This window comes from Ustilaginoidea virens, chromosome 4, assembly GCF_000687475.1.
Source record: "Ustilaginoidea virens chromosome 4, complete sequence".
Classification (NCBI taxonomy): domain Eukaryota; kingdom Fungi; phylum Ascomycota; class Sordariomycetes; order Hypocreales; family Clavicipitaceae; genus Ustilaginoidea; species Ustilaginoidea virens.
The window spans coordinates 3,708,511-3,735,303 of record NC_057319.1 but is presented as its reverse complement, the minus strand read 5'-3'; the positions used below and the strand labels follow the sequence as shown (position 1 = coordinate 3,735,303).

Sequence of the window (26,793 nt, the reverse complement as noted above, 5' to 3'; positions counted from 1 at the left end):
ATCATCGAGTAAGGGGGCAAATCGCTATAACCTTTCGGGCAGTGCCGGTTATGATATTAATGATCGTAATCGTGCCATGGTGTTAAGAGGAGGGGGGGGGGATTATATTGCAATAAGTGCAAGATTCACTCTTGCAAGGAGTGCAAGATTCAATCTTATAAGGAGTGCAAGATTCGTGCCTTACAAGGTTATTATAAGGAATATAAGAGGGCTTTTACTGGTAGGGGTAAAAGAGAGAAAAGAAGGGGTTAATTAGCAAGATAACCGTTTAATGGAATAGGTTATTTGCCTCCTATAGTAAGCAGGTGACCGTTCAATGGAATGGGTCAACCGCCTCCTAAATACTAAGGGTATCTTTAAAGATCGTAATAGTCAGTATGTTTTCTTTTTTTGTAATAAACGAAGGTGGAAGAGGTCCATATCGTTCTTCCAATTAGTCGGCAGCGTAACCATTCAACAGAATAGGTTATCTGCCTTCCTAATTAGCATAATTTGCAACGGAAATCGTCTCTTCGAGAGTAATCTTACTGATCTATAATGAAACCGTCTTTGCGGGATATTATCCTATGAGTGGTATCTATCACCACTGATCAGTGTTGATATAAACTTGGGGTACCCAGTTGTACGTAGGGTCGCGCGCGTAGTATTATATACCGTAAGGTCACCAAGTAAAGGATTTATTGACTTTACTAATGACTGAATATCTAAAAGGAAAGAAAGGAAGCAAAAGAGGGTAATTACACGATGTGGCCTTTTTGTGCGTGCCGCTGTCACGTGCATCGGCGCAGTCGGGCCGGGCTGCCCGCGTGCCCTACCGGGCTCAGGGGTAAAGGGGCAAAAGGGGCCAAAGTGGCCACATCGTGCGCATCAGGTGTACGCGGCACATCCGTCGCAATGTGCCCAATTGGGCACCTTGCGACAGCGATTCCGACAATATATCTATTATTGAACTATTATAGTAATATAAGACTAATCTTTTACGATTTGCTTAATTAAAGAAAAACCCTCCTAAGAATTTAAAACTAATAAAGAAAAAATAGGCTATTAGTATTAGAGTATTATTGCCTACTAAAGCAGAAGTTGACTTATTTAATATAATTAAAAAGGCCCTTATAGACAATAAGATCCTCTATTTATTTTCCCCTATTAGGCATCTTTTTATAGACTTTAATACCTTAGGAAAAGGAATTAGAGTTATAGTCTATTATATTAAAGACGATACTATTCCTAAATTAAGAACGGATAATATTATTACTATATATCCCTTACGCACTAGTATATAACTAATAGCTTTCCTCTTAAGGATACTTTCAGATATTAAAAAGAAATACTAGTCTACTAAACTTAAAATTTATAGATATATATAGATACTAAGAAAGGCTAGATATTAGATCGAGGCGATCGAAAAGCCTCTTATTATTTACTTTACTAATTATTACTTAATCGTTAACCTAATACAATAGGTCGATATAGCTAATACTTTTAGCCGATATGCTATTAATAAGAAAATAATCTATACTTTAGAATATATTAGCCAATTCAATATTAAAGCCATTTATAAACTAGGTAAAGACTACCTTATCTCTAATATATTAAATCGTCTGCCGATTATCTTACTGATTTATAAGTTAATAGTATTTAGTCAATTTAAATAACTTCCTAATAATCGACTAAAGTACTAAATAGATTTCCCTACTGCCTCTACCTATAATATTTAATATAATCCTACTTATCTATTACCTATCCCCTTTAATATTATCGCTACTACCGAAAGGCCTATAATAAACTTAATTAGTATTTCTTTAGAATTTCGCAAACTTTTATAGAAAGGATATAATAAAGACCCGGTATAATTATATATTAAATCTATAATCGATAGTAATAATTAATTACCTATAGAAGATAAGGCCTTTCTTCCTTTTAAATAAATAAACGATTTACTCTAGAAAATATCCTTAGACTGCCCGCCTAAATTATATATACCTAAGAATATAATAACTAAAGTCTTTACCGCTATATATAATAGAAACCATCTAGATTACTTAAAGTTAAATAAAGTAGTTTAATAGTTTTGCATCTATAAGGGATTATAATATTTTAGAGATTACCTTTAAAGCTATCCTTTTTACTAAATCTACCACCCTCGATATTATTAACGATATAGCAATCTATAACCCCTACTACTTCTACCCTATCCTTATTATATAATTTCTATCGATTTTTTGCTATCGTTACTAACCTCCCTTAATAGTAATAACTCTATATTAGTTATAGTCGATAAATTTAGCAAATAGCTAATAATAGCACCCTATAAAAATGCCTTATCTATATACTAATACGCTTCCCTCCTTTATAATAGACTACTATCCTACAATTAGGGGATCCTAAAGGTAGTTATTAGCGATAGAAATAAGAGATTCTTATCTGCTATATAGTCTAGCTTTTAGAAATTAATAGGCATAAAATTGCTCTATTCGATAGCCTATTATCCCTAAATAGATAACTAAACTAAACGAATAATCTAATAGGTTAAATCAATAATATAAATCTATATTTATTACTTAAAAAACCTATAGTAGTAAAAGACGATTCTACTTAAACTTTAATTTGAATTTAATAATACCCTAAACGCATCGACTAGAGCTTTACTAAACTAAATTATTCTTAGTTTTAACCCTAATAATATTATTAGTGCGCTTATATACCCCCCTTTAGACTTACTTAATTATATCGCAGAACAACTTTAGGCCTATAACGTAATAGCTATTGCTATTATATAAATAAAATTATACTATAATAATAAATACTACTCTACTTTCTTCTAATTAGGAGATAAGATACTTATCTGTCTTAATAAGAAAGGATATTTAATTCTATTATAACTTAATTAAAAGTATTTAGCTAAATTCGCAGGCCTATTTAAGGTAATAAAACGTATAAGCAGGTCTACCTATAAGCTTAACCTTCTAGACACTTAGCGAATATACTTAGTTATTTTAGTCAACTACCTCGAACTATTTATTCTAGATATATTTAATAGACTAGCACTAATAGTAGTACCGATCTATCTCACTAATTATAATATATAGCTGATAATCGACCATTAATATATAATAAATAGAATATAATACTATATTAAGTTTATCGACCTTAATAGCTTATATAATTAGTAATTAACAATTAACATACTACTAAAAAAAACCTCTGGCCTAAAGTTACTTTAAAAATAGAATAATACTCTTTTATTTACCTCTCTACTAGCAAAAAATAATTATTATAATAACTACCTCTAACTTCTAGCCTAATAAGCACTAGACCTACTCGATTAGCCTCTACTATAGATATAGATAACCTACCGAATATTTCATATAGAACGCTATAGCTAACTTATAATTATTAGGAAATCGATAAGTTTTAACGATTTTTTAATCTAAATATACCCTATACCTTATTAGCTATTTACTTTTCGTCTTAAAAATATAAAATTCTACTTTATATACTTAATAAATTGCCTTTAAAATAGGTCTTTCCCTATTTCGACCTTTACTAATTAATCGCCTTACCTTAAAATAATTTCTTTATTAGACGAATTTATATTTTATTCTAGATTAATAATCACCGTAGTATCGCCTATACTATAGTTGCTAAAATAATCTGGGGAGATTTCTCCTATATTAGCAATTAGAAAGCTATTTACTTGATAAATAGCTTATTACTTAATTCTATCGACTAATTCTTCTAATAGCCTTAAAAGAGATAGAAAACCCTATTTAATATATAGAAGAGTTGCTAGCTATACGAATAGTAAAATTAAATCACCTAATAGACCTTACTTAAAGCCTAATATAATATAATATTTAACTATTAAGTTATTTAATCGTATATCTAGCAAGATACTAAAAAACCTAAACTATACGATAATATCTACCTCACCCTGACCTCACTATATACTATATATATAATTTCCCCTTTGCCTTATCTATACTTTTTATCTTTCCTAACTTAATACTTATAACTTCCTCTACGTTAGCAATCCTATAGTCTGCTTAGCCTATATCTTATTCTAATAATATCTATATAACCTTTAGCACTATAATCCCAATAGAATATCATTAATATTATCTAAGTATATAGCCTAAATTCGCTATAATATATCCTTATAAGATATTTCCTTATATATTAATAGGTATTACCGCAGGAGGTTATTAAATTAGCCTCCCTAGCAAATATTATTCTCTTACTTAATCTCGCTAGTATATACGCCACCCTATTAAATAATACCTTAACTAAAAAACTTTTAACCGCCCTTTAAGTCCCTAAGGACCTATAGGATATCCTCTAAATTATTATCTCTAAAATAATCTAAAGACCCGCCTTATCGAGAAATACTAAATATTAAAATGCATATTAATACTATTAGGACCTCCTAAATTAGATTCCTCTATATCTTACGCCTATTATCGATATATAGTAATACTTCTACCTAAATAAGCTTATAATAGAAATAACGCCCTTTAGCCTAATACTAACTACCTCTTTTACCCCGATTAATTAATAGCAACCTCTATAGCCTATACCCCCTTTAGTATTATCCTACTTACCTTTTAGCGATATCCTTAAAGAATTAATAAATTTAACCTAATATATCTCTAAGCTTATATAAGGCCTTCCCGCTGCCGATATAGCCTATAAACTAATAAAGCTAACTTATATCGCTTCCGACCTATTAAAAGCTATCTATACCTACTTTGCTTAAACTAACCCTATTAAAGAAATAGTAGACTTTAATTATTTAGCACCTCGATTTATCCTTACTTTAGAGAGATAATTTAAGTAGTTACTCTAATATATAGAAGCCCTTAAGCGTTACTTAAAACTTATTAAGGAATAGATAACTTAATAAAAATAGCAAATATTCAAGCTCACTAAGGCTTTAAATCGCAATATATCGGCCCTATACCAATTTACTAATACGATTTACCGTATATTAACCACTAGTATTGCAGAGCCACAATTTACCGATACGACTTACCGTATACCAACTACTAGTATTGTAGAGCTACTACTATTAGTATCTTTGATACCTAAGCCGATAAAATCTATAACTCCTAAGCTAGCGAAAAAGAGACCTCGTATAATAAAACGAACGACCTATATAGCCTTTACATTAGTAATCGCGATAGAATCGACTTAACCACCTGCTACTATTATATCCCTTACCCTACCGCCATACGATAATGCCTACTTCGACGAGGCGTAGGGTGATAGATAGGAATAGAATTTAGGCGTTAAAGATAATTAAGTTACAGCAAAGATACTATTTTTTTTTTAATAGGCAGCACTTATTATATATCACTCACGTGACACCCTCACGTGATAATACCTATATATATATACGCATAGATTAGCTCCCTATAGACATTAGCTAGAGAGAAGAACCAAGCCTATTACAACACACACTCTAACCTCATTTGATCGTGACACTCGCATAAACCGTCAGGTCTCTTGCCAGCCATTGCATCTGTCGTCCTGCACCAAATACACCTCGTCACAATCCCCCATCAAGGCGAAGCCTCCCCCAGCAGCGACCATGGCAACGCTCGGCCTAGACGACGACGAGCTCAAGTCTGTTGAGCACATGGTCGCGCGACTGGCTCAGTTATCCAGCAGCATCCAGAGTCTCAAGCTGGACATTTTAAAAAGCAACCCCTTGCCGCATCCGTATGTGCGACGGAACCAGGTCCTCTGGTGAAACAGCCCATCGAGTTCATGTACAAAGTACTGACGTGTGCAATTCCTCCCTTTTCTTCTTCTTCTTTTTTTTTTTTTTTTTGTTGTTTTTCTTTTGCTCTTTTGGTTGTAAAAGTTCATCGCTCCAGGCCTCGGCCCAAATCATCCAACGCAACCTGCAGTCCGTGCTGGACAGCCTCAACGCCAACTCGGACCTCTTCACCCGAATGGCTGTTCGCCCCTCGACCAACTATCCCGGCCGGACGCAGGAAAACATTCTCACGCAGCTGCTCCGCAAGAAGCTTGAGCCCGACGTGGAGGAGCTGGTTCTGCAGGGCCGCGAGACGGCCAAGCTCGCTACTGCAGAGGGCGTCGCCGAACTGCAGTCCATATGGGAAGAGCTGAGGGAGTGGACGCACGGCCGCATAGCAGCCTACGTTAGAGACGAGGCGGGAGACGTGTACACAAAGGAGGAGAGGAACCTGGGCGTGCAGAACGTGCGCACAGGGCTGAAGAGGGCGTTGGATGACGAGAGCGACGACGACGACGACGACGACGACGGCGACGACGATGATGATGATGGCGGTGACGACGACGCGGACGGCAAGGACGAGGTTGGCGACGGCGATGGGAACGACGATGCAAAGGACGGGGAGGCGGCGAACAAGGGTGCCGAACCGGAGACGCTGCTCTGGTTCGCGGCGAGGGGTGACTTTGAGGTGCCTCGGAATGTGGAGTTTGAGAGGAAGCTGGGCATCATCAAGAGGGGGCTAGAAGGGGTGAATATACCGCCGAGGGGGACGGAGATGGCTTTGTCTTAAGATGGCTTTGTCGTGGAGGGAATGGAATCTTGGCTACATGGACATGAATGAAGCAACTGGGGCGGCGTTGAGCGCGATGGAACGCACCGGGTCGATGTTACATGTGAGCTGCACCGCTGGAGCGTCGGCCATGTGCCCCCGATTCGAGCTCACCCGAACCGGCTTGTTTTTGCCCCGGGGGATGCGGCACTCGGCTTGGTTTGGGGGGGGGGAGAGCGCGCGCCACGCCTTTTGGGACCAGAATAGCGCAAGGTTTACGCGCAAGGTTTACGAGACGTTTACGTTTTCCACATGTTGCAAACGCCCCAAACACGATTTTATTGAAAGCTGTCTCTACGCGCCGCTCTACGCGCCGCTCAACGTCTGCTCTTCCTCCTCGCGGCCACCTTGCGTCGCAGGGTCAAACACGTACATGGGGAATTCGAGGAAGACGGTGCGCTTCAGCACCGTCGGCGTCTTCTCGTACAGGCGCGGCGGGAACGGAATCAGGATGCTGGTGCGGTCCAGCCACCGCTTGTACTCGTCCCAGTTGTTGTTCTTGTCGTAGCGGGCCTTGGCCTTGGGCCGCTCGGACAGCGGGAGGCCCGAGACGAAGAGGAGGAGAGCGGTGAGGAAGACGGGGCCGAGGATGGTGGCGTACAGAGCCTTGTAGGCCTGGCCGGCGACGTAGCCGTCCGCTGCGGGCGACACGGCAATCATGTAGATGGCTGCGAGAGTTTTTTTTTTTTTTTTTTTTACCCCATGTCAGCTTGCTTCAATCCTGTTTGACCAAGAGGAGAGAGAGAGGAATAAGGGGGGGGGGGGGGGGGTAATAAGATAAAAAGGCGATTTTCCTGGGCGAGGAATCCATGCCAAAAAAACCGTACCAAACTGGACGAGTATCTCTCCAAAGTAGTTTGGATGCCGCGAGACGGCGAACAAGCCCGCGTCGCAGACGGCCGAGGCGTCGCGGTCCCTGCGGAAGCGGTACTTTTGCACGTCGCTGACGCTCTCCATGACGAAGCCCAGCGCGAAGAGGACGACGCCCGCGACGTCCCTGCCGGTGCCAAAGGCGTGCTGCGCGTACCGCGTCACGGCCGGCGAGTTGAGCACGGTGACGGGCAGCGACACGGCCCACACCCAGACCATCTGGAAGACCCAGAAGCCCAGGAAGGGCAGGAACCTGTCGCGCTTGCCGTCGAAGCGGTCGTCGGAGCCGGTGCGCAGGATGCGGAAGAAGAGGAAGCCCGAGAGGCGGACGGCCCAGACGATGAGGAGCAGCGAGGCGACCAGCTGGCGGGCGTGGTGGTGGCCCGACAGCGAGAGCGTGAGCACGGCGAGCACGGCAAAGTTGCTGCCGCCCGCGAGGTCTGCGAGGGGGAGGGTGTTCCATCTGTCAGCGGGTTGCTTTCTCTTTGTTTTCCCTCGCCCCCGCCCGCCAAGGATGGTTTGGCATAAGACGGGATCTTTCCTCCTGGTCCCGCCGGGGGGGAAGGGGGCCATACGGACCGGTCAGCTTGTCGAACTTGCAGGCATAGGCGATGGCGAAGAAGAACAGCTGGTAGCCGACGGTGACGAGGGCCGTGATGCCGAGGTAGTAGTCGTCTAGGACGTGTACCACTGCCATGGCGGCTTGCTTTGGGAATAACGAAACGGGTAGGGCGGGCGGCTCTGCGTCAGCTTGCGGGAGGAGGAGGAGGAGGAGGACGGCGGGTGGTCGCGGTCGCACCAGAGAGAGCAACTTCGGGGGGGGCGGGCAGCGAGGCGATATCTATTGCTGCTGTCGGCGCGGCTCGAGATTTTCCATGACGGCGTTTGAAACCCCCAGGAGCGCGGGGGTCAAGGGCTGGGCGTCCAATGTCATCATCGATCTTCGGCGGCCAGCTGGCTGCGTTTTATTTATAGGGCTGGCACCTGGGCGCCGGGCGTTGCGCAGCTGGCCCCGAGGGGGTGTGGGGGGGGGGGGGGGGGGCATAAATCGCATAAATCCGAACAGCCCCGTCGGCATCCGCGGCACCTGGTTCGGCTGCCAGGGCAGGGGACATACATATTGATTATGTGCAGGTGGTAGCAGGTGCCCAGGCCTCTTGCGTCGATTGGAGATGGCGCGGGTCCGACTCCGATCGGCGGATGGAGTCTTTGCGCCCAAGATCCAGATCCGCATGCGGCGTCGTCTTGGGTCTGCCTGCTCTGGCGGGTGCTGCGATTGGATCCCTGCCACTTATCCCGGAGAAGAAGAGGAAGAGGAAGAAAGCGCCCGTGTCTGGCAAGCCAGAATGATGCGTCCAGTGCAGTCTCAAGCTGTGGCATCATTGCAGGGCATACATAGACTGACCGCCATCACTGCCCCCCACCCCATCACCTTCCGCTCACCTCCCATATACCATGCGCAGGTAGCGAAAAGACATCTTCATCTTCAGCAATGAGGCAAGATGGGAAAAGTCGGTTTCACATATGTAGTCGCTAAAAAAAAATCATCAAATCATGTTTTCCATTTTGATTTTTCAACCCGCAAAACACCGTTGATGAATTCCCCCCCTCCCCCCCCCCCCCCCCCCAAACAGCACTAAATTGCGCTATTACGGTCGAGACACATACAAACACACACCAGACAGCTTAAATCTTGGTGGCAGCCTCCAATGCCTTCTGCTTCTTCACGATGCGCATCTGAGCCTTGGGACCCATGATGCCACCACCCCACTGTCTTCGGACCTGGTCGTGCTTATCCATGAAGCCATCCTTGACGGCGGACACCAGCTTGGCCAGCTCAGACTTGTCCTCGGATCGTACCTCGGTCAGAGCCAACACGGCAGCAGTCTGTAGCGGCAAGGGTTAGCCTCAAGGTCCGCAACCCAACGCAACCCAACGCAACGCATCGCATCGCAAAAAGCAAGCGAAAAGAGCGTGTGACTGACCTTCTTGTGGACGACGGTACCGAGACGAGCCTTGCCCTTGACAATGGCATAGGGCACTCCCATCTTCTTGCAGAGAGAGGGCAGGAAAACGACGAGCTCGATAGGGTCGACGTCGTTGGGGATGAGGACCAAAGAAGCCTTCTTGTTCTCAATGAGGCCGACAACGTGGTTCAACCCATACTTGACAGTGTAGGGCTTCTTGCTGACGTCCTCCTTCTTCTTGCCCTCCTTGACCGCGGTGGCCTCCTTCAACAGACGCTCCTTCTTCTCAACCTTGGTCTCGGGGCGGTACTTGTTGAGGAGCTTGAAAGCCTGGGCGGCCGTGTTGCGGTCCAGGACGTGCTGGAATTGAGCCAGGGAAGGGGGAACTTTCAGGCGCATCTGGAGAATCTTCTTCTGGCGCTGAAGGCGAACGTACTCGGGCCACTTAACCATGCGCGATAGATTTCGCTTGGGCTGGATGTCCTGGCCGATACCATAGTTGCGTGGACGCTTCTCGATGAGAGGGTTCTGCATGTCCGCGAAAAAAAAAAAAAAAAAAGGGAAGAAAAAAAAATCAATTTCACTCTTCTTCAGGCGGAGCAGAGATTCATGACATTCACGTACCTTGGGAGCCTTCTTGGATCCAGCCTTTCCCTGAGGGAAAGGGGCCGGGGCCACCTTCTTTCCAGTCTTGGGGGGCTGTCATTGAGGAAAGAAGACATTAGCGAGTTGCTCGAGCTAAATAGTCTTCTCTGAACTCTAGTGAGATGCGCAGACGGTCATGGCAATATTTCAGCGCATTTCCCGTCAATCTCCAGCCAAGTCTTCTCCAGCAAGTCTGCTGATGCAGTGACGCATCATCGACAAGCCGGTGGAAATCCGCATGGGCGATCGCGTCAAGGGCCAAAAAAGACCCAACGCGAAGGCCATGGGATCAGAAAGCGGTTTCGCGCATTCGACCCAAAACTGTGGCAATTAGAGTCGTGCAAGTCTACCAACTCACCATCTTGTTCCTTGGGCGGCGTTGCTCAGCTGTGTAGAGCAAATATGATGCCAATGATGATGGGTTACAAGGGAAACAAATGGGAGGGAAAAAAAAAAAAAAAAAAAAAAAAAAAAAAAGAGGGAGGGGTTTTCCTGCAAGGTGTGGTGCGTGGAAAATTAGGGCTTGGAGTTGAGCCACACCTACGGAGTAACTTCGGACTAAATGTGAAGTCTGTCGTGGCTCCACCATGCACCAAGCCAATCAGAGCAGGCCAGTGTTCGCGGTTCTTTGCCCAGTTGGGATGACAGCCCTCCCAACCATTGACGGTGACTACCATTTGCCCTCGCAAACAAAGACGGGTTTCTTGCAGATCCACCTGCATGAAATACTCTATCCACGGCATACAGCACAAGGCTGTACTTCGAGTTTGAAACACTCGCGAGGCCAACGCGCAACTCCACGCATCATGCCGCCAGCAACGTGCCTCCGGTGCGGGAACCGAGCCGTCATCAAGAGATCCAAGAATCACCACAAGCTATGCAAGGATTGTTTTCTCTCCGTTTTTGAGGACGAAGTTCATCACACCATCACTTCGTCCAAGTTGTTCTTCCCTGGCGAAAGGGTTGCAATAGGTGCATCCGGCGGCAAAGACTCCACCGTTCTAGCTTCGGTCTTGAAGACTCTGAATGAACGGCACAGCTATGGTTTGGACTTGGTGCTTCTGAGCGTCGACGAAGGAATCAAGGGCTACCGAGATGACTCCCTTGAAACTGTGAAGCGGAATGCAGTCCAGTATGATATGCCTTTGCAGATCGTGGGCTATGATGATCTATACGGATGGACAATGGACCAGGTTGTCGAAACCGTAGGAAAGAAGGGCAACTGCACATACTGTGGTGTTTTCCGGCGGCAGGCCTTGGATCGTGGCGCCAAGCAGCTGAGCATTCGACACGTCGTCACTGGCCACAATGCCGACGACGTTGCCGAGACGGTGCTGATGAATCTGTTGCGGGGCGACTTGCCACGCCTGTCCAGGAGCACAAGCATCGTCACAGGCAGTGCTTCGAGCGAGGTGAAAAGAAGCAAACCGTTGAAGTACGCATACGAGAAGGAGATTGTCCTCTACGCGCACCACAAGAAGCTTGACTACTTCAGCACAGAATGCATCTACAGCCCAGAGGCTTTCAGGGGAACGGCCCGCACGCTTATCAAGAGCTTGGAGAAAGTTCGCCCCAGTGCGATTCTGGACATTGTCAGAAGCGGGGAGGACATGGCCAGACTCACGCCGGACAAAGGCCGCGATGCTTGTGGTTGCGACGAGGGCGAGGGCATGGGTGGTTGTGGTTCTGCCAGCGGTGGGACTGCGCCGAGCGACTTCACACAGCTCGAGCAAAGCCTGAAAGCCCAAAGAGAGGCTGCAAAACTCGAGACTGAAATCACGTCGAGTGACACGGCGGCGAGAGACGGCTCCGTAAAGCTTTCCCCACATGACTGGCGAGGGCAGAAGGAGCAAGAGCGCACGTCCAGACCGTTGCAGAAACTAGGTCAGTGTATCAAATGCGGATACATGTCCAGTCAGGATATATGCCAAGCCTGTACACTTTTGGAGAATCTGAATAAGAATAGACCCGAGGTTTCAATATGACACACAGAGGCGAATTTTATCCGACTCCGCACCACAAGTTGCACCGTCTCCATGACACATTATCCGCAACCGGCAACCTGACGTGATGCGTCTTTGTCTTTGTCGGGAGTGCTGGATTTTGTCAATATCGCTGCCGCTATTATACACATTTGGACACTACCCCTTGGCCATAATTCTTCATGGGGTTAGTTCGAGCTCCTTCATATGAAGCGCTTTTCCAGCTACGTCGGAAGGTCAGCTTCTCAAATCATGTGCTTTTGAAACGCATATATCGTCATACCTTCCATCCGTTGCTAAATTCGAACCCTGGGGGTGCTTCAGGCCTGTCTGTTTGTCCCCTCAAAGTGCCTGTAAGTCTGCGGTCACGTTCCATCACTTTGTATGGTTCAGTCAGCCTCAGATCATCGGTCGCATTACTGTCCGGTGAGTATTCTCAGGCTTTCCCTTACTTTGCTGCGGCGAAAGATTAGTTGACAACAGCGACCAATTGCCCAGATGGAAGAACCCTCAACGTACCCGATCCCACTGATCTAATGAGTACCGCGGCCGCTTGCCCTCGTTGCGCCAAGTCTTGACAACAGCCAGGCCCGTGCCTGTAACGCCAAACATCTACCATTCCGAATAAGCCTCTGACACTCGTTGGCGATTTCGCATTGCCATCGTGGTACGTACACCAATCATGATGGCGTAGGGCAGCAGAGTCTCGAAAGGAACAGGCATGTTCGGCTTTGAACCGCTGCAGCGGGCGATTAACTGTTTCTATTTCGTCGAAAACAGGTAGCAGGCAGTCGTCGGCAACTGGTAGGTAAGTTTGCCCGACGATCGTTTAATTTTTCGCTGAGGAACCGGGGTTGTTGCTTTGTTACTGTAAGACGAGTTCCGATGTTGCAAAGGGTTGGCCATGGTTTCGGCCATGGTTCTAACTTCTGGGAGCCCCGAGTCCATTTGTGAATGCCTCAGGCAGCATCAATCTCGGGGGTGATTACATGTAACTTTGACAGTAGATTTACGGGGCATTTAGTCAGCACTGGCGGGTCCAGCCGCGCGAGCGAAGCACTGTACTCCACTCCGTACGGAGTACGGACTACACGCCATTCAATTCGCGACTTTGGTTGCGACAGGGCGGCGTTCAACGCGTGACGAACACCTCCTAGCAACAACCCCATCTGCACAAGACGCTAATTGTGACAAGACTTCCTACAGTGGCGCAAGGGTGATTTCTATTCCTACCTATCCGTCGTGTGATGCCGTACTGATAATCACTAATGGTCAATGCTTGTTCCAGGACGGCCCCCGATTCTTCACCACCATGGTTACTCTCTCCGCGACATCGGAATGATCTAACTGGCACGGCTTGTTTGAGAAGTACATGCAACGAACACGCTGTCTTGTTTCGATCACAGCGTAGGGAATTCGGGTTCACGATGGCTAGCGCGCAGGCTATGGAAGAAGAGCTCCAGCAGAGCGTGCTAGTCTCCGAGGAAGGCGACTACCAAAGTAGCGAGGGCGGGGGGCAGGCGGCTTCCCTGCTCTCTAGCTCGCATAAGAACGACAATGACAGTCCAATGTTTGAAAGTGAAGATGAAGAGTTGAGCGACAAAGACGCCTCTGGCGAAGAGCTGGACCAAGACGTCTCTGGCGAAGAGCTGGACCAAGATGCCTCTGGCGAAGACGACAACGATGCGCTTGACCAACAAATCGTTGTAGGAAGTGCCGCCGCCGGTGACGCGGGGGAGTATGACGAGGACGCAGAGGGAGATGAAGATTTGAGCGAAGGAGCCGGTGCAGTAAAAGATCGGCCTGTCGAGTCCAAGGGTGACGACATGGAGAGCGTTTCCTCTGAAGCGTCACTCGCCGAGGATGACGAGGATAACGAGGAATCCGATGAAAGAGACGAAGACGAAGCTGCCTGGAAGAATGGCGATGCCGCAGATGAGGACGAGGATACAGACGCCGCCCAAGCCAGCACGTGCATGTTTTGCAAGCAGGATGAGGAAAATGACCCCAGCGAAGACTTTGAGGCTTTTCTCGTCTGCGTACGATGTGGCGAGAATGGTAAGTCACGCTCTGCTTCGCGCTTCAAGAGTGAAGCCGGTTCTAATATGGCCTGCAGCGCATCAACAATGCGCACGAGACGCCGCCGCAATGACGGAAGAAAATGGTATGTTTCCGCCTTGGAGCCAAAGAAGTACAGAATGCACTCGGCTCTTTGCCACCTCTCTTACCCTATTGGAACATAAAACTGACTGAACCATCAACAGGCGTCAAAAGATGGAATTGCCCTGAATGCAAAGGCGGCGGCGAATCCGAAAGTGAAGCAGACGAGGATGCTGATATCACTGAAGGCGTCAGCGATGAGGAAGACGGAAAGCCTGCATTTCACACATCACAGCAGGAGGAAGCCGCCGGCGAAGTCGTCGGAGGACAGCTTTCAAACGGGAGCTTGAATGACGGCTCAGAGGTTGACGACGATCTGGCTCTTGATGATTTTCCCGCGCTTACACCCCGGCCACCACGAAAGCGCAAGTCGGCATCGGGCGAGCCTGATGACACTGTCTCAGCAACGAGGAAGCGGCGAAGAAAAAAGTCTACTGATTTGACGCATCATGAAAGATTAGCCCGGGACAGCCGTTCGGCCGAGCCCTCTCGAGGTGCGGCAGCGGCAGCGGCAGCGGCAGCGGCTGCAGCTGCCGCTGCCGCTGCCGCCGCCGCTTCTAGAACCATGCGGCTGAAAGCCTCGCGCCAGTCACAAGTCACTGTCGAAAGGCGATCACGCACGTCTCTGGTGCTGAGAATGCTTGTACGACCTGGGAACTTGAAGGAGATTCTATCAAGGAAAAAACGGACCCGACGGCGTGCTGGCGGCGGAAGCAATGCCCGACCGCAGCAGCCACGAGCCACGCCAGCGCGGCCTCGGCCAGCCGCAGTGCCCGCACTGATTTCTACGATGCCTACCCCGTTCACGTCGGAGTCATACTCGCAACCTTTCTACTCATTCTTTGATAAGGAGACGGAAGAGATGAAGGGTAGACCTTATGGTGGCATCTTGACAGAAACCGAGGCGGACACGTCAAAGACGCTCCCGACTTCGGAAGACCGCAAGAAGTTCGAAGAGGCCAAGCAAAAAGCCGAGGATGAATGGAGGGCCAGGGTCCTGGCGCTGCAAGCCGAGGCCGACTTGCCTGTGCGGAAGCCCAAGAAAGCGAGCGACAACGCCAGCCAGATTGAGTGCATAGAGTTTGCCGGCTGGGAGATTGACACGTGGTATGCGGCTCCGTATCCGGCCGAGTACAGCAGGAATCGGGTGCTTTACATTTGCGAGTTTTGCCTCAAGTACATGAACTCGGATTATGTAGCATGGCGCCACAAATTGAAGTGCGGCACCAAGCATCCACCGGGGGACGAGATCTACCGCCACGAGTCCATTTCCATCTTTGAAGTGGATGGCCGCAAGCATCCGGTCTACTGCCAGAACCTCTGTCTTCTCGCAAAGCTGTTTCTCGGCTCAAAAACGCTGTACTACGACGTAGAACCGTTCCTGTTCTACGTGCTCTGCGAGTTCGACTCGACAGGCTATCATTTCGTCGGCTACTTCTCCAAGGAAAAGCGAGCCAGCAGCCAAAACAACGTTTCATGCATCCTGACGCTACCGATCCATCAGCGAAAGGGCTACGGAAACCTGCTCATTGACTTCTCCTACCTCCTCACCAGGGTGGAGAGGAAGACGGGATCGCCGGAGAAGCCGCTCTCGGACCTGGGATTGGTGTCGTATCGAAACTATTGGCGGCTCGAGCTGTGCCGATACTTTCTAGACTACATGGACGACGGGAAGCGCAGGCGGGAGGGTCTCAGCATCAGCAAGATCTCCGAAGACACGGGCATGACAGCCGACGACGTCGTCTCTGCTCTCGAAGGGATGAGAGCGCTGGTCCGGGATGCCCAAACACGGCTGTATGCGTTCCGCGTCGACCTGGATTACTGCCACAGTTACGTCTCCAAGTGGGAGTCCAAGGGCTACTACCAGCTGAAAGCCTCTGCGCTTGCCTGGACGCCGTACGTCACGGGCCGAAACAACATGGTCAACTTTGAGCTCGGCCATCCACTCAACACCATTGCGCCTAGAGAGGACGATGAGGCCAAGGTCCAGGAAGGCCACTCGCTGACCTGCGGAAACAATGGCGGCAGCAGCTCCACCAACGGCGCTTCCCATGGTGCTTCCAGTAAAGCCGACTCGCAGCCGCAATCGCCTCGGCAGGACCAAGGCCAGCAGGGAAGCAACCAGCAGGGAAGCAACCAGCAGGACAGCAACCAGCAGGACAGCAACCAGCAGGACAGCAACCAGCAGGACCTGAACCGACAGGACAACAACCAGGATAACCCACAGGCTCTGGAGCCGGTCCATTCGGTTGAAAAAACAGGATTGGACGGCAAGGAGAACGCGGAGCCAGCAGAGGAAAGCACGGAGGATGCGGCCGGAAGAACAGACGCCGAGGAGGTCGGCGCGTGGATGATGCCGTACAAGAACATACCTCCGTCCCGATTCGAAATCTTCCCGCCGATACCGGGGAGCCGGCGGTATGATCGAAACCGCATCAGCATCAACAGGCCATCAGCGGCTCGAACCCCCAGCGGCTCATCAACACGGCCCAAGTCAAGGCCACCCGCCGCCGGTGGAGGTGGTGGTGGTGGCAGTGGCGCCGGCGCCGGCGGCGCGAGCAAGCCTCGACAGCGCAACGCCAACACGCGACGGAAGACCGGCGGCACTGGTCGCGGACCGGGGCGATGGCCGAAAGGAACCAAGAAATCCGACTATGGCAACGCGGACAGCGGGCCAGGGCTGCCCCCGGGGTGGAAGGAGAAGCAGGCTCGGCTGCAGCTGTTGGCTGAGGGAGGCGGCGACGGCGGCGGCGGCACGCGGCTCGCGGCTGTGGAGGAGAAGCCGGCGCAAGACGAGGTTCGGGTGCTTGTCAGTGCAGTCAAGGACCAAGACAAAGGGGAGAATGGCCAGGGCGCAGGTTTGGATGCCAGATCAGCAGAGTCTGGATCCGAGGCCGAGGCAGCAAGTGGCGGCGGCGGCGGCGGCGGCGGCGGCTCAAACGATGCGCACGTCGGTGCAGACACCGGAGGGGGGTAATGGAGTCCCAGACGTGACATGTTGACGGCGCGCGGGGGGGGGGTTCTTTATATCTATTACGTCTGTTGTCCTATTTTCCAATGGATCGATCTACCGTGCCAGCGTTTGCGTGCGGCGAAGAAACGAACCAAGGAGCACTCTGCACCCGTCCACTAGAATAGAGCAAGCAGACGCCAATGCTATTGTCCCGAAGCGCCCCCCCCGGCCTCGCCCTCGTCCTCGCCCTCGCCCCCTGAGCCGCACCGCCTCCCCCCCCAGAAGCCCTTGCCGTAACTCACGAGAATCTCTTCCCCCTTGCGGATGCCGACGCCCCTGCCGTCCCTGCCGCCCGCCACCCACACGCCGACGCACAGCTCCCGCCAGCGCTCGCACCACGCCGTCCCAAACACGGCGTTGGGCCGCGCCCCCACGCCGCGGTAGTCGTTGACGAAGCGCCCCTCGTTGCCCGCGGCCGCCGCGTCCACCGCCACGTCGGCCTCGCGGTCCAGCCAGAGGTCGTAGTCGCTCTCGGCGGACGACGCGGACCCCGCGTGCACCCTGCCCAGGTAGGCGAGGATGAAGCTCCCCGGGGCCAGGGCGCGCGCGGCAAACAGCCCGCGCTGGCCGTGGGCCGGGTGGGCGGCGTCGCGGATGGCCCGGATGCGGACGTGGGGGTAGGGCGACGGGGTGGCCGGGGCTGGGATGGACGGCACCGACGACGATGACGACGGCGGCGGCTTGGTGCGCAGGCGTTGCAGATGCGCGGGGGGGAGGGCGCGGTCGTGAAGGGGGCGGTCGAGGTAGGGCAGGGAGTCGGGCCAGTCCTTGGGCTTGGGCTTGGCCATGGCGGGGATCGGGTGGGGGTGGTTGCGGCTGCGTTGACGAGGATGCTGAGGAGCGAGCGACGAGAGGAGAGGAGAAGGAAGTCGGGGTGTTGATGGTTGAAACTGAAACTTGGGTGGTTGAAAGCTTCGAGCTGGCTTGGGCTTAGGGTCGCACAGGGCCACTGCTACTCCGTATGTCTGTACAGTACACACTGTACATGGCATATAGGGCTGCATAGTGGGTGGCCAGGTGCTAATAATAGCACGCATCGGCACGCATCGGCACAGGCCGGCACAGGCCGGCACATTACAACAAGTCTCTGTATACCATACCGGCACAGGCCGGCACATACATAGATTACAGTCATTACAGCTGGGCAAATTCAAAATCAATCGCCTACGTCCATCGCAACTCAGGGCCGTATTGCTGCTAGAAGGCTCGATGTAGCGAGGCCGAATATAAAAAACGTGGCCTGCACACCACTCAAGGAAGTAAGAGGATGGGATAGTAGAAAGTAATCTATTTAGATGGGACTACATACCGTAGCTGGTAGACGAAAATCAAGGACAATAGCCCCCCCGTAATCTACCTCTACCTGCTTTATTGGCTGTATTCTAGTCTGATTCTATATTTCTACTTGCTGGAGCACCTGCTGGAGCACCTGCTGGAGCATTTCCTCTGTGCGATATATCCCCCGCCCCATTATCGGCCTTTTCCTATAGACCGTACGTAATACAGCCCGTCACAACGGCTACGGTTGTACGGCAGCTTCCATCGTCACTGCCGTCAATACCAACGCTGCGCGCTATTATCAACATTACGGCTGCCCTGTTACGGTGGCCCGGCGCATCTAAAAAAAAGGGCGAATTATGCCCCTTTATATAGTGCTCTATAGCATATATATATATATATATATATAATAATAATAAGCATTTGAAATAAAAGAAAAGCTATACCAAGGCCTATCTAAGGAAGACTTCTATACAAGTCTTATATCGCCTTTAGAGGGAGGCATAGCTAAGGCAGCTAAAAATTATATATCAAGGTGGCTTAAAATAAAGATGGACTTGAAATAAGCACTTGTGAAAGTATTTATATCGGAATCGTCGGTTAATAAGGGACATACGCACTGTATAGGGACCACGCACGGAGTACAGAGCATGTGGTGCCGGCCGTGCGAAACGAGCGAGAGATGCACGGTAGATAGTTGTCTAATCCTTGTATTTTTTCCCACTTTCAACCCCCCAAAGACCTTCAGACCTTTGTACAGGTACAGTGCTGTCTGGCGGGAGGTCCCCCCGCAACATTTGCACGCTCATCCGTTATCAGTTTTACAATAAAAAGAAGAAGAAGAAGAAGAAGAAAAGGGCCAAAAAAGGGCCAAAAGAAAAACACATCAACCAAAACAAACCATCTACAACTGTCCGCAAAGCAATCCCGGCCTTTTCTGCTGCACCCTCCCATCCAGTTCGATTCAACTTTGGCTTCTCGCATCTCCACACCCGGCGTTAATGGCTCATGACTTCCCTGTACCGGTCCAAGCTTAAATCGACCGAATACGCCAGCATCCGATCTTGCGTCAATGGCAAGTCCAGAATCCTTGCCCGAAACTCGGTATCCTAGTTTTCCCAAGTCAGCATCCCTTGCCATTCACCCTGCCTACACGGCTCGGCAAACCGACTTCATAAAAAAAAAAGGGAGGGGGAAAAGGGAAAGGGGAAAGAAAAAAAAGAAAAAAAAAAGAAGAAAAAAAAGAAAAAAAACACCGTACCCGTTTCTTCTGCGCCAACTTCAGCATCTCCCGTGCGGTGTCATCTGCCATGTCGGAAATGGCAGCGTACCGCATAATTTCCGTCTCCGGTGCCATCTCGTTCATGACATTCAAGCCTGCCAGCAGCTTCTCAAGCAACGCCGGCGGCGTACTTTCTCCTCTCCCACGATGCGCGACCAGGCTCAGAAAGTGGTTGTAAATCTCTCCGCCACGAGCCCACTGCGAGATTGACTCCACCCGGCCCTGGAATTGCGACAGCAGGCACGACAGAGTCGCGTAGTCGCGTTCGATGATGGCGCGGGGAGCAACTTGCCGCACCAGCACCTGATGCGCTTCCACAAACTCTCCGGCGCGGAGCAGACAGTGGACTTCGGCCGACGCGTCATGTTTCACGCTGCGCATGTAGAGCGCCAGTGCCTGCCAGAGCCACGCCCCGGGAATGAGAAACTTTTCCGTCAGAACTGCGTACGTCGTGCCATTGTCGGGCCCGATGAGGCCGGCGTGCCGGCATAGCTGCTCCTGGATAGCCTTTGCCCGTGCGCCCGTGTTCCGCAGGTGCAGCAGGACAAATATGGCCTCCAGCCAGTCGCCTGCGGCCGTCAATTGGGCGGCGTAAGCAATCGTCGCCGCGTCCGCCTTCTCGTCGCCTTGAGCGCCAAACGAGACCCGACCCGTAGACGTCAGGCCTTGGCCGAGCTGCCAGCATAGCCTCATGTCGAGTGGCGACAGTCGCGAGTTCTCGGGTCGCAACACTGCCTCGAGGTCGGTGGTCCTGTCGGCGTACAGCTGCAGCAAGCCCCAGAGCAAGTCTTGCCTGCTGCCTTCGTTTGCATCCTCCCAAACGGGCTTCAACCCTTGCTCACGATACCAAGGTTGTGGATCATGTTCCTCCCTGTCTTGCTTGATGTCATCCTTGAACTTGAGCACCGCCAAGGCTGCGCTATCCCGACGGGACGTGGCGTACCACAGACGAAGCCCAAACGATTGTCTCCAGTCGAGGCCAAACTTCTTGGACATGACAAACGATTCCATGCGATCTTCAACAGGAACATTCTTCATACCCTCGCAAACACAAACGTTGCCGCTGAGGAGTTCGTATATGGTGCGGATAGCCTCCGAGAACTCTGAAAGCACCTTGGAGTCATGCCATGCCCTCAGCTGCTCTCTCATCTCAGTCTTGGCCACCTCGCTTGTGCCGATCAAGGGCACCAGGGTTCCCAAACGGAAGTTCTTGCCGTCTGCCAAGAACTTGCACGCCTCTGGAATTCGATGTCCAGCCAAGCTTGCCACAGCCTTCTCTTCACTAGAACCGGCCAGACCAATGTTGGTGGTCGAGGCTTGCTCCACCAGTCCGGTCCAGAACTGAGATAACCTTTGCTTCCGTGCCAAATCCTCGGCCTCCCCTTGATTGACGCCAGGCATGTCGTCGAATAGAATGCTGGCGAGTTCCCAGACACGCTTCTCATAGATATTGGCTGCATCGTTCGTTTCATGCCCATGGAACAGATCCCCAAGGCTGGTTGCGCGCAAGGCAGCCATGGGGATACCGTCGACCAACTTGATCTCCGTGACCTTGTCCTGAGAGTGGAGAATATTTTTGGAAGTCTACTATTGCGTTAGTGACAACTGCTGATATACCTCTGGGTGTGAAATCATTTCGAGCAAGGGGGTTGAAAGGGGGGTCTGCAAACCTCCGTGGTAAACTTTGCTAGCCGGAGGTCTTGCTTCTCAGTCTGAATTCCCTTTTGTTGAAACTGAAGCATGTCCGAGCTCTCACGCCAGCCTCGTCCAGCTTGTGCCCCGTCCAACGACCTAGTCAAGACGAGCGTCTCGTCAGGGCCCCAAGTTGGGCGAGGCGCATCATGGTAGGCTTTTTCCTCATTGTCGACGATTAGGTGCTTCTCTTGACGTTCATAGGGCCACTATTGAAAAGAAAGAGGAAATGGGAAATCATTTAGTATCAACGTTCAGTACATGGAATGAAATAATACACCCAACTGCGGCTTCCTACATTCTATTCCCCATCTTTCAACTTACGACAGAGCAAGAAAAGAAATGGAAAAAAAAAATAGATCGTTATTGGATTATGGTACCAACCTGGGGGAAGCCTTTGGCCTGCACGGTCGCGCCAGGATTTTGCCGCGTCGGCTTGGGCTTCTCAAAAAGAGAGTTCATCAAGTCGATGCTGGTCGCGAATCCAAGTCCTTTATCATTTGCCATTTGCGTGCTTATATGCCCACGCTTCCCTTCATCCTTTGAGATATTGTTACCCCAGATAGATGTTTTGCCCAAATCGAATTCAAGGTAGTCGCCACTGTTGTCCAATCTACCGAGTTTTGACGGCGTTTCGTTCATCTCCCTCAGGAGTTGGCGATCTCGCTTCACTGGGCTGACGGTTTTTCGCAGCATTTCCATCCAGTCGTCACCGTCAACCACCTCAACCGTGACAGGGCCGGCTGAATCCTTTACGGCCCTCATTCGAGCTCTGAGAATGCCGCCAGGCGTTCCTCTTCTCGAGTCCTGGTCATTCTCTGACGAGGCGTCGTCAAGCCCCGCGGCAAGATGCTGCCCGGAAGAGGACCTCGCCATGTCCTCATCGTCGGACGATTCATATTCTTCGCCCATCCCACTGGCGTATTCGTCTTCCAGTGAGAGCCTGACATTGCTGGGCGCCGAATCCGCAGAGCTAATCCCTAAAAAAGAATTCTCATTGACATCCTCTGCTTCGTAGGGGTGTACTTGATCATCGAATGCCCCCGGCAAAGCTTGATTTTTTCTGGAGCTGGGTGTGTCCTCTCCCCGAGGTGCGTTACCGAAGGCGCCATCTTGGTCATGCACGTTGCGAGCGCGACCATCCGGTGCAGGCGAGGGGACCTCCTCCTCATCATCACCATCATCAGCATCAGACGACTCCTCGTCCGAGTCATCCAAACCGTACGTTGTAAAATGCTCGACACCAAAAGTCCAGACTCCAGTTTCTTTATCGTAGCTCTCGAAAACAGTATCTGGAATTCTCTTGAGTCTTTCGACGTGTTTGTTGACTCTCTTTGGATCGCTGGTATTTCTCTTGTCCCGATCGCCGCGGGGCCATGATTGCTCCAGAGAAATCTGCGCTGGGACATTAAGTCCCTTGCCAACAGGGGGTTTCTTCGCCTGGACAGGGTAGACAGTGGCAGATCGAGGATCTAGCTGAATGATGCCGCCGCATATATCGTCAAGCTCGATATTGCTCATGTCGACGGGGACTTTGAACTTTATGTAACCCACGTGGTCGCGGCCAACAGTGAAATTGTCCACACGTAGACGTTGCATCCTGTTCATGTTCTGCAATTCTTCCCTGCTCGGCCGCATCCAGTACTTACCAGGTACGTTGCCGAATCCAAGAGGTGCCTGTGTCTGAGCCTCCGGGGTGGCAGAATTGTCATCTTCATGGACGATAGCAAGCTCGTTGCCTTTGACGTGTTCCGTTTCTGGTATCTGAGAACCATTGACTCCGTTTGTATTTCGGCTCTGGCGTGGAGTCGCTTCCTCTGTTTGGGAGGTAGGGGTATCCTCGGGGGGTGGGAGAGCATTTCGAACGGGGGTTTCATCCTGAGACTCCGCAGTGCTTGTGTCGAAGCTCACGCGTTTTGATAGTTTGCGGACACTGCCGTTGCCCTCGGTTTTGTCCTTCTGAGGAGTGGAGAACAGATCGCTGCGGATATCCCGGTTGATCACCAGCTTTTTGGAGCCAGTACTCCCGTACCAACGAGTATTAGAGCTCGAGGCGAAAGCGCCGGGAGCAAGAATACTGTCTTCAGCATTGAAGCTGCGGCGGAGGTTGCTTGTCGATATGCTCCTGTTCAAGGAGCCGTTTGAGCTTGGGCCCAGCAGGCTGCGACCCATTGTACCTGGAGTGCTGGAAATGCTACTAGCGGGGCTGCCACCCGGGGTGCCGTAGGAGCTATACGAGAAACCAAATCCCCTCTTCTGCGGGGTGCCAAAGCGAGAGGCAGCGGTGGCTGGAGCAAGCTTGTACATGGGAAGAATCGAGCTCTTTCGGGGCTTGGAGTTGTTGCCGAGAGGTGTAGCGAGAGGTCCTGGGTTGGTCACCTCGTTTCCGCCAAGGCCAGCGAACAAGGAGGGGCTTCCGTACGCGGAAACATCGTTTAGGTTGGCAGTGAGGCCCTGGGGAATGTTGTTGTTCTGTTGCGTACTGCCTAGTAGGGAGTTGCCCAGGATGCCTTGGTTTTGCTGCTGGTTTGCGCCGGCTCCGAACAAGCTTCCGCCCGATGCTTGGTTGGGTTGGCTGCCAAAGAGTCCGCCACTACCCTGAGCAGAACCACCAAAGAGGCCGCCGCCAGGCTTCTGACTGTTGCTGGCTCCAAAAATGCCACCGCCAGCAGCCTGCTGCGGTTGGTTGTTCCCGCCAAAGAGTGACGCCCCCCCCGTAGCGGATTGAGTGGTACTACCCCCTCCGAATAAACCTCCGCCAGTGGTCGCTTTGTTCCCAAATAGACTTTCCCCAGAGGAAGTATTGCCCGTGCTGCCAAAGAGACCGGCCCCGGTGTTTTGCTGTTGCGCATTATTGCCGCCAAAAACCCCGGCGCCTGAAGTTGTGCCGGTCGCGGCGCCTCCGAATAACCCCCCAGCAGCAGGCTTTTGCTGATTGCCGAAAATGCCACCGCTTTGCTGGTTCTGGCTCGGCTGGCCGCCGAAGCCGGCGCCGAAGCCAGAGGAGGTATTCTGTTGCTGCTGGGTACCACCTCCAAACAGGCCAGCACCCGTCGACTGGGAAGTATTGGCGTTATTGCCGAACAAAGTTGAGCCCGTGGTATTCGCCGTCGAGCCAAACGCACTGCCGGAGGTGCTGCCAAAGCCGGATCCAGCGTTGGTGGTATTCGTGTTATTGTTATTTCCGAAGCTAAACCCTGTACCTTGTTTGTTGGCGTTACTTCCAAACAATCCACCTCCACTGTTGTTGGCTCCGAAAGTGTTGTTCGTCGTCGGAGTACCAAATCCTCCGGAACCACTAGCACCAAACACACCTCCTCCACTGTTTTGTTGTGTTTGAGTGTTACCGAATAGCCCGCCTCCTGCGGGCTTGTTGGCGCCTCCAAACAGACCACTCCCGGCGGCATTGCTCTGGTTGGTGGCGCCGAACCCTCCGCCACCGAATCCAGAGCTGGAGTTGCCTGTTGCGTTGGCATTGCTGCCAAAGAGTCCAGCGCCAGCCGGGGCGTTGCTTGTTCCGAACAGATTGGTTGGTTGAGCAGTATTGGTATTGGAGCCAAATCCTCCGAACCCAGAGCTGACGCCAAAGGCACCGCCGCCAGTGGCATTGCCATGCCGACGGCCTTGGGCGTAGTCGACTAATCGAAGCTCCTCGGACGACCATTTTTTATAAGGTTCCTGAAACAGAATGTTCTGGTAAGAGTTGGAAATGGAGCTGTTTGGCTCTTTCTCCGTGTATGCGTTAAAAGGAGTCGACGCGGTGCCCGGAGGATCGCCCGCACCACCCGTGGCGCCAAACCCAGTGCTGGTAGTACCAAAGCCTCCGGAGTTCGTATTTCCTCCACCAAACAGAGACGATCCGGTATTGTTGGGCGCACCAAAACCAGCTTTATTCGCGCCGAAAATTCCACTGCTAGTATTGCTGCCGCCTCCAAAGGGTGAGGACGTGGTGTTGCTGGAGGTGTTATTGGCACCAAAACCGCCAAACGTAGACGTGTTGGTAGTTGTGTTGTTACTGCTGCCACCAAACAAGCCGCCCGATGTGCTCGTGCCAAAGGCGGGTTTGCTTCCGAAACCGCCTCCGGTATTCGATCCGAAGCCGCCTATCAAAAACGTTAGCAATCAGCATGATTGTCCACACCTCGGATCCTTATGTAACCGTGGCAAGTTGTGCCTGGAAGCATGGTCGTGAAACCGAAACAACGAGACAGCGAGGTCGTACCGGAAGTCGTAGAAGAACCAAATCCACTACCAGAAGCTTGGTTGTTGTTCCCAAACAAGCCGCCTCCAGATGCGGCGTTCTGGCCAAAACCTCCAGACGAGGACGTACCGAACCCTATTTTCGAATTGTGTCAATCGCCGGACGCCAGGTCACAGCTAAATCAAGACCGCCGCACAAATAAATACGTACCCGTCGAGTTATTATTATTATTATTATTATTGGCCCCGAACCCTCCAAATCCAGTGGGCTGTTGTTGGCTGTTGTTGTTTTGGCCGAAGCCGCCGAAGCCACCGAATGACATGGTTGCAGACGCGTCAGGGATACGCTTTCAGTGAATTCCGGCCAACTGGGCCTCAGAAAGGTGTTTATTTTTTTTTTATTTTTTTTGATGCTTTTTTTCTTCCTTTGGTGATGATGAGCTTTGATGGCGAGTTTGAAGACTAGCGCTGACTCGCGACGAGTTGAGAGCAATTTGAACCGATCGTCGCTCCTCGCTAGGCTGAATGATTGTTGATCCTTACAGAGGCGAGCACTATCCTCGAAAATACTCCGGCGAATGATCGGCTCGCTCGCGTGGTCACAAAGGCGCGTGGTCACAAAGGCCTTTTGTAGCAATAGGAGACGCGCGAAAGTCCCAGTCCGACACTCAGTCTCGCACCGAGATGCTGGGTCCGCAACTGTGCAGCGCAGGACGGCCGCAGAGAAGATAAAGTCGTAAAGTGACTGTGATGGTTAAAAGAAGGATGAGGGAGAAAATTTGGGATGAGATGAGACACAGCCGAGACGATGGTAATGGGTAGCATGCCCTTTTCACCTTTGTCTGTTTGGCTCCCGTCAAGCAAGGCGTTGGTTAGAACTTGGGAGGATAAAGGTAAGGATAAACTAAACGTAAGGATAAACGTCTCCCAGAAAGCCCAGCCAGCTTTTTTTTTTTGGCCCGCCAAATGAGCGACCCCACCCAGCTGGGAAGGAACGTGAAGCTTGTCATCCTTGTCATCCTAGACCCAACCTGGCCGTTGCTGCCTCAGACCACAACTTCGAGCCCAATTGGTCAGAACAAACTGGATCCAGAACCCAGCCAATCAAATGTGT

The 26,793-nt window shown here is 50.7% G+C and overlaps 8 protein-coding genes across 8 annotated transcripts; 3 read left to right on the top strand and 5 right to left on the bottom strand.

Annotated features, from left to right (window-relative positions):
- Positions 1 to 5,590: 5,590 nt before the first annotated feature.
- On the top strand, positions 5,591 to 6,551 carry UV8b_05456 (uncharacterized protein; the record flags this gene model as incomplete). The annotated part of the gene is made up of 2 exons (XM_043142953.1): positions 5,591 to 5,721; positions 5,867 to 6,551. 2 exons carry the CDS (start codon positions 5,591 to 5,593, stop codon positions 6,549 to 6,551), a joined length of 816 nt encoding a protein of 271 aa, XP_042998886.1.
- A 345-nt stretch (positions 6,552 to 6,896) lies between these two features.
- UV8b_05455 (uncharacterized protein) lies at positions 6,897 to 8,157 on the bottom strand (the record flags this gene model as incomplete). The annotated part of the gene is made up of 3 exons (XM_043142952.1): positions 6,897 to 7,258; positions 7,418 to 7,900; positions 8,040 to 8,157. 3 exons carry the CDS (start codon positions 8,155 to 8,157, stop codon positions 6,897 to 6,899), a joined length of 963 nt encoding a protein of 320 aa, XP_042998885.1.
- A 989-nt stretch (positions 8,158 to 9,146) lies between these two features.
- UV8b_05454 (uncharacterized protein) lies at positions 9,147 to 10,433 on the bottom strand (the record flags this gene model as incomplete). The annotated part of the gene is made up of 4 exons (XM_043142951.1): positions 9,147 to 9,347; positions 9,446 to 9,955; positions 10,052 to 10,126; positions 10,431 to 10,433. The coding sequence occupies 4 exons, from the start codon at positions 10,431 to 10,433 to the stop codon at positions 9,147 to 9,149; spliced, it is 789 nt and encodes a 262-aa protein (XP_042998884.1).
- A 445-nt stretch (positions 10,434 to 10,878) lies between these two features.
- On the top strand, positions 10,879 to 12,057 carry UV8b_05453 (uncharacterized protein; the record flags this gene model as incomplete). The annotated part of the gene is made up of 1 exon (XM_043142950.1): positions 10,879 to 12,057. One exon carries the CDS (start codon positions 10,879 to 10,881, stop codon positions 12,055 to 12,057), a length of 1,179 nt encoding a protein of 392 aa, XP_042998883.1.
- Positions 12,058 to 12,257: 200 nt separating this feature from the next.
- UV8b_05452 (uncharacterized protein) lies at positions 12,258 to 12,777 on the bottom strand (the record flags this gene model as incomplete). The annotated part of the gene is made up of 5 exons (XM_043142949.1): positions 12,258 to 12,278; positions 12,338 to 12,432; positions 12,507 to 12,510; positions 12,574 to 12,666; positions 12,730 to 12,777. The coding sequence occupies 5 exons, from the start codon at positions 12,775 to 12,777 to the stop codon at positions 12,258 to 12,260; spliced, it is 261 nt and encodes an 86-aa protein (XP_042998882.1).
- Positions 12,778 to 13,481: 704 nt separating this feature from the next.
- UV8b_05451 (uncharacterized protein) lies at positions 13,482 to 17,191 on the top strand (the record flags this gene model as incomplete). Its single annotated transcript, XM_043142948.1, has 3 exons — positions 13,482 to 14,112; positions 14,171 to 14,218; positions 14,319 to 17,191. The coding sequence occupies 3 exons, from the start codon at positions 13,482 to 13,484 to the stop codon at positions 17,189 to 17,191; spliced, it is 3,552 nt and encodes a 1,183-aa protein (XP_042998881.1).
- Positions 17,192 to 17,370: 179 nt separating this feature from the next.
- UV8b_05450 (uncharacterized protein) lies at positions 17,371 to 18,015 on the bottom strand (the record flags this gene model as incomplete). The annotated part of the gene is made up of 1 exon (XM_043142947.1): positions 17,371 to 18,015. One exon carries the CDS (start codon positions 18,013 to 18,015, stop codon positions 17,371 to 17,373), a length of 645 nt encoding a protein of 214 aa, XP_042998880.1.
- A 1,488-nt stretch (positions 18,016 to 19,503) lies between these two features.
- UV8b_05449 (uncharacterized protein) lies at positions 19,504 to 26,002 on the bottom strand (the record flags this gene model as incomplete). Its single annotated transcript, XM_043142946.1, has 6 exons — positions 19,504 to 19,614; positions 19,767 to 21,371; positions 21,458 to 21,688; positions 21,864 to 25,582; positions 25,702 to 25,815; positions 25,891 to 26,002. The coding sequence occupies 6 exons, from the start codon at positions 26,000 to 26,002 to the stop codon at positions 19,504 to 19,506; spliced, it is 5,892 nt and encodes a 1,963-aa protein (XP_042998879.1).
- Positions 26,003 to 26,793: the final 791 nt, after the last annotated feature.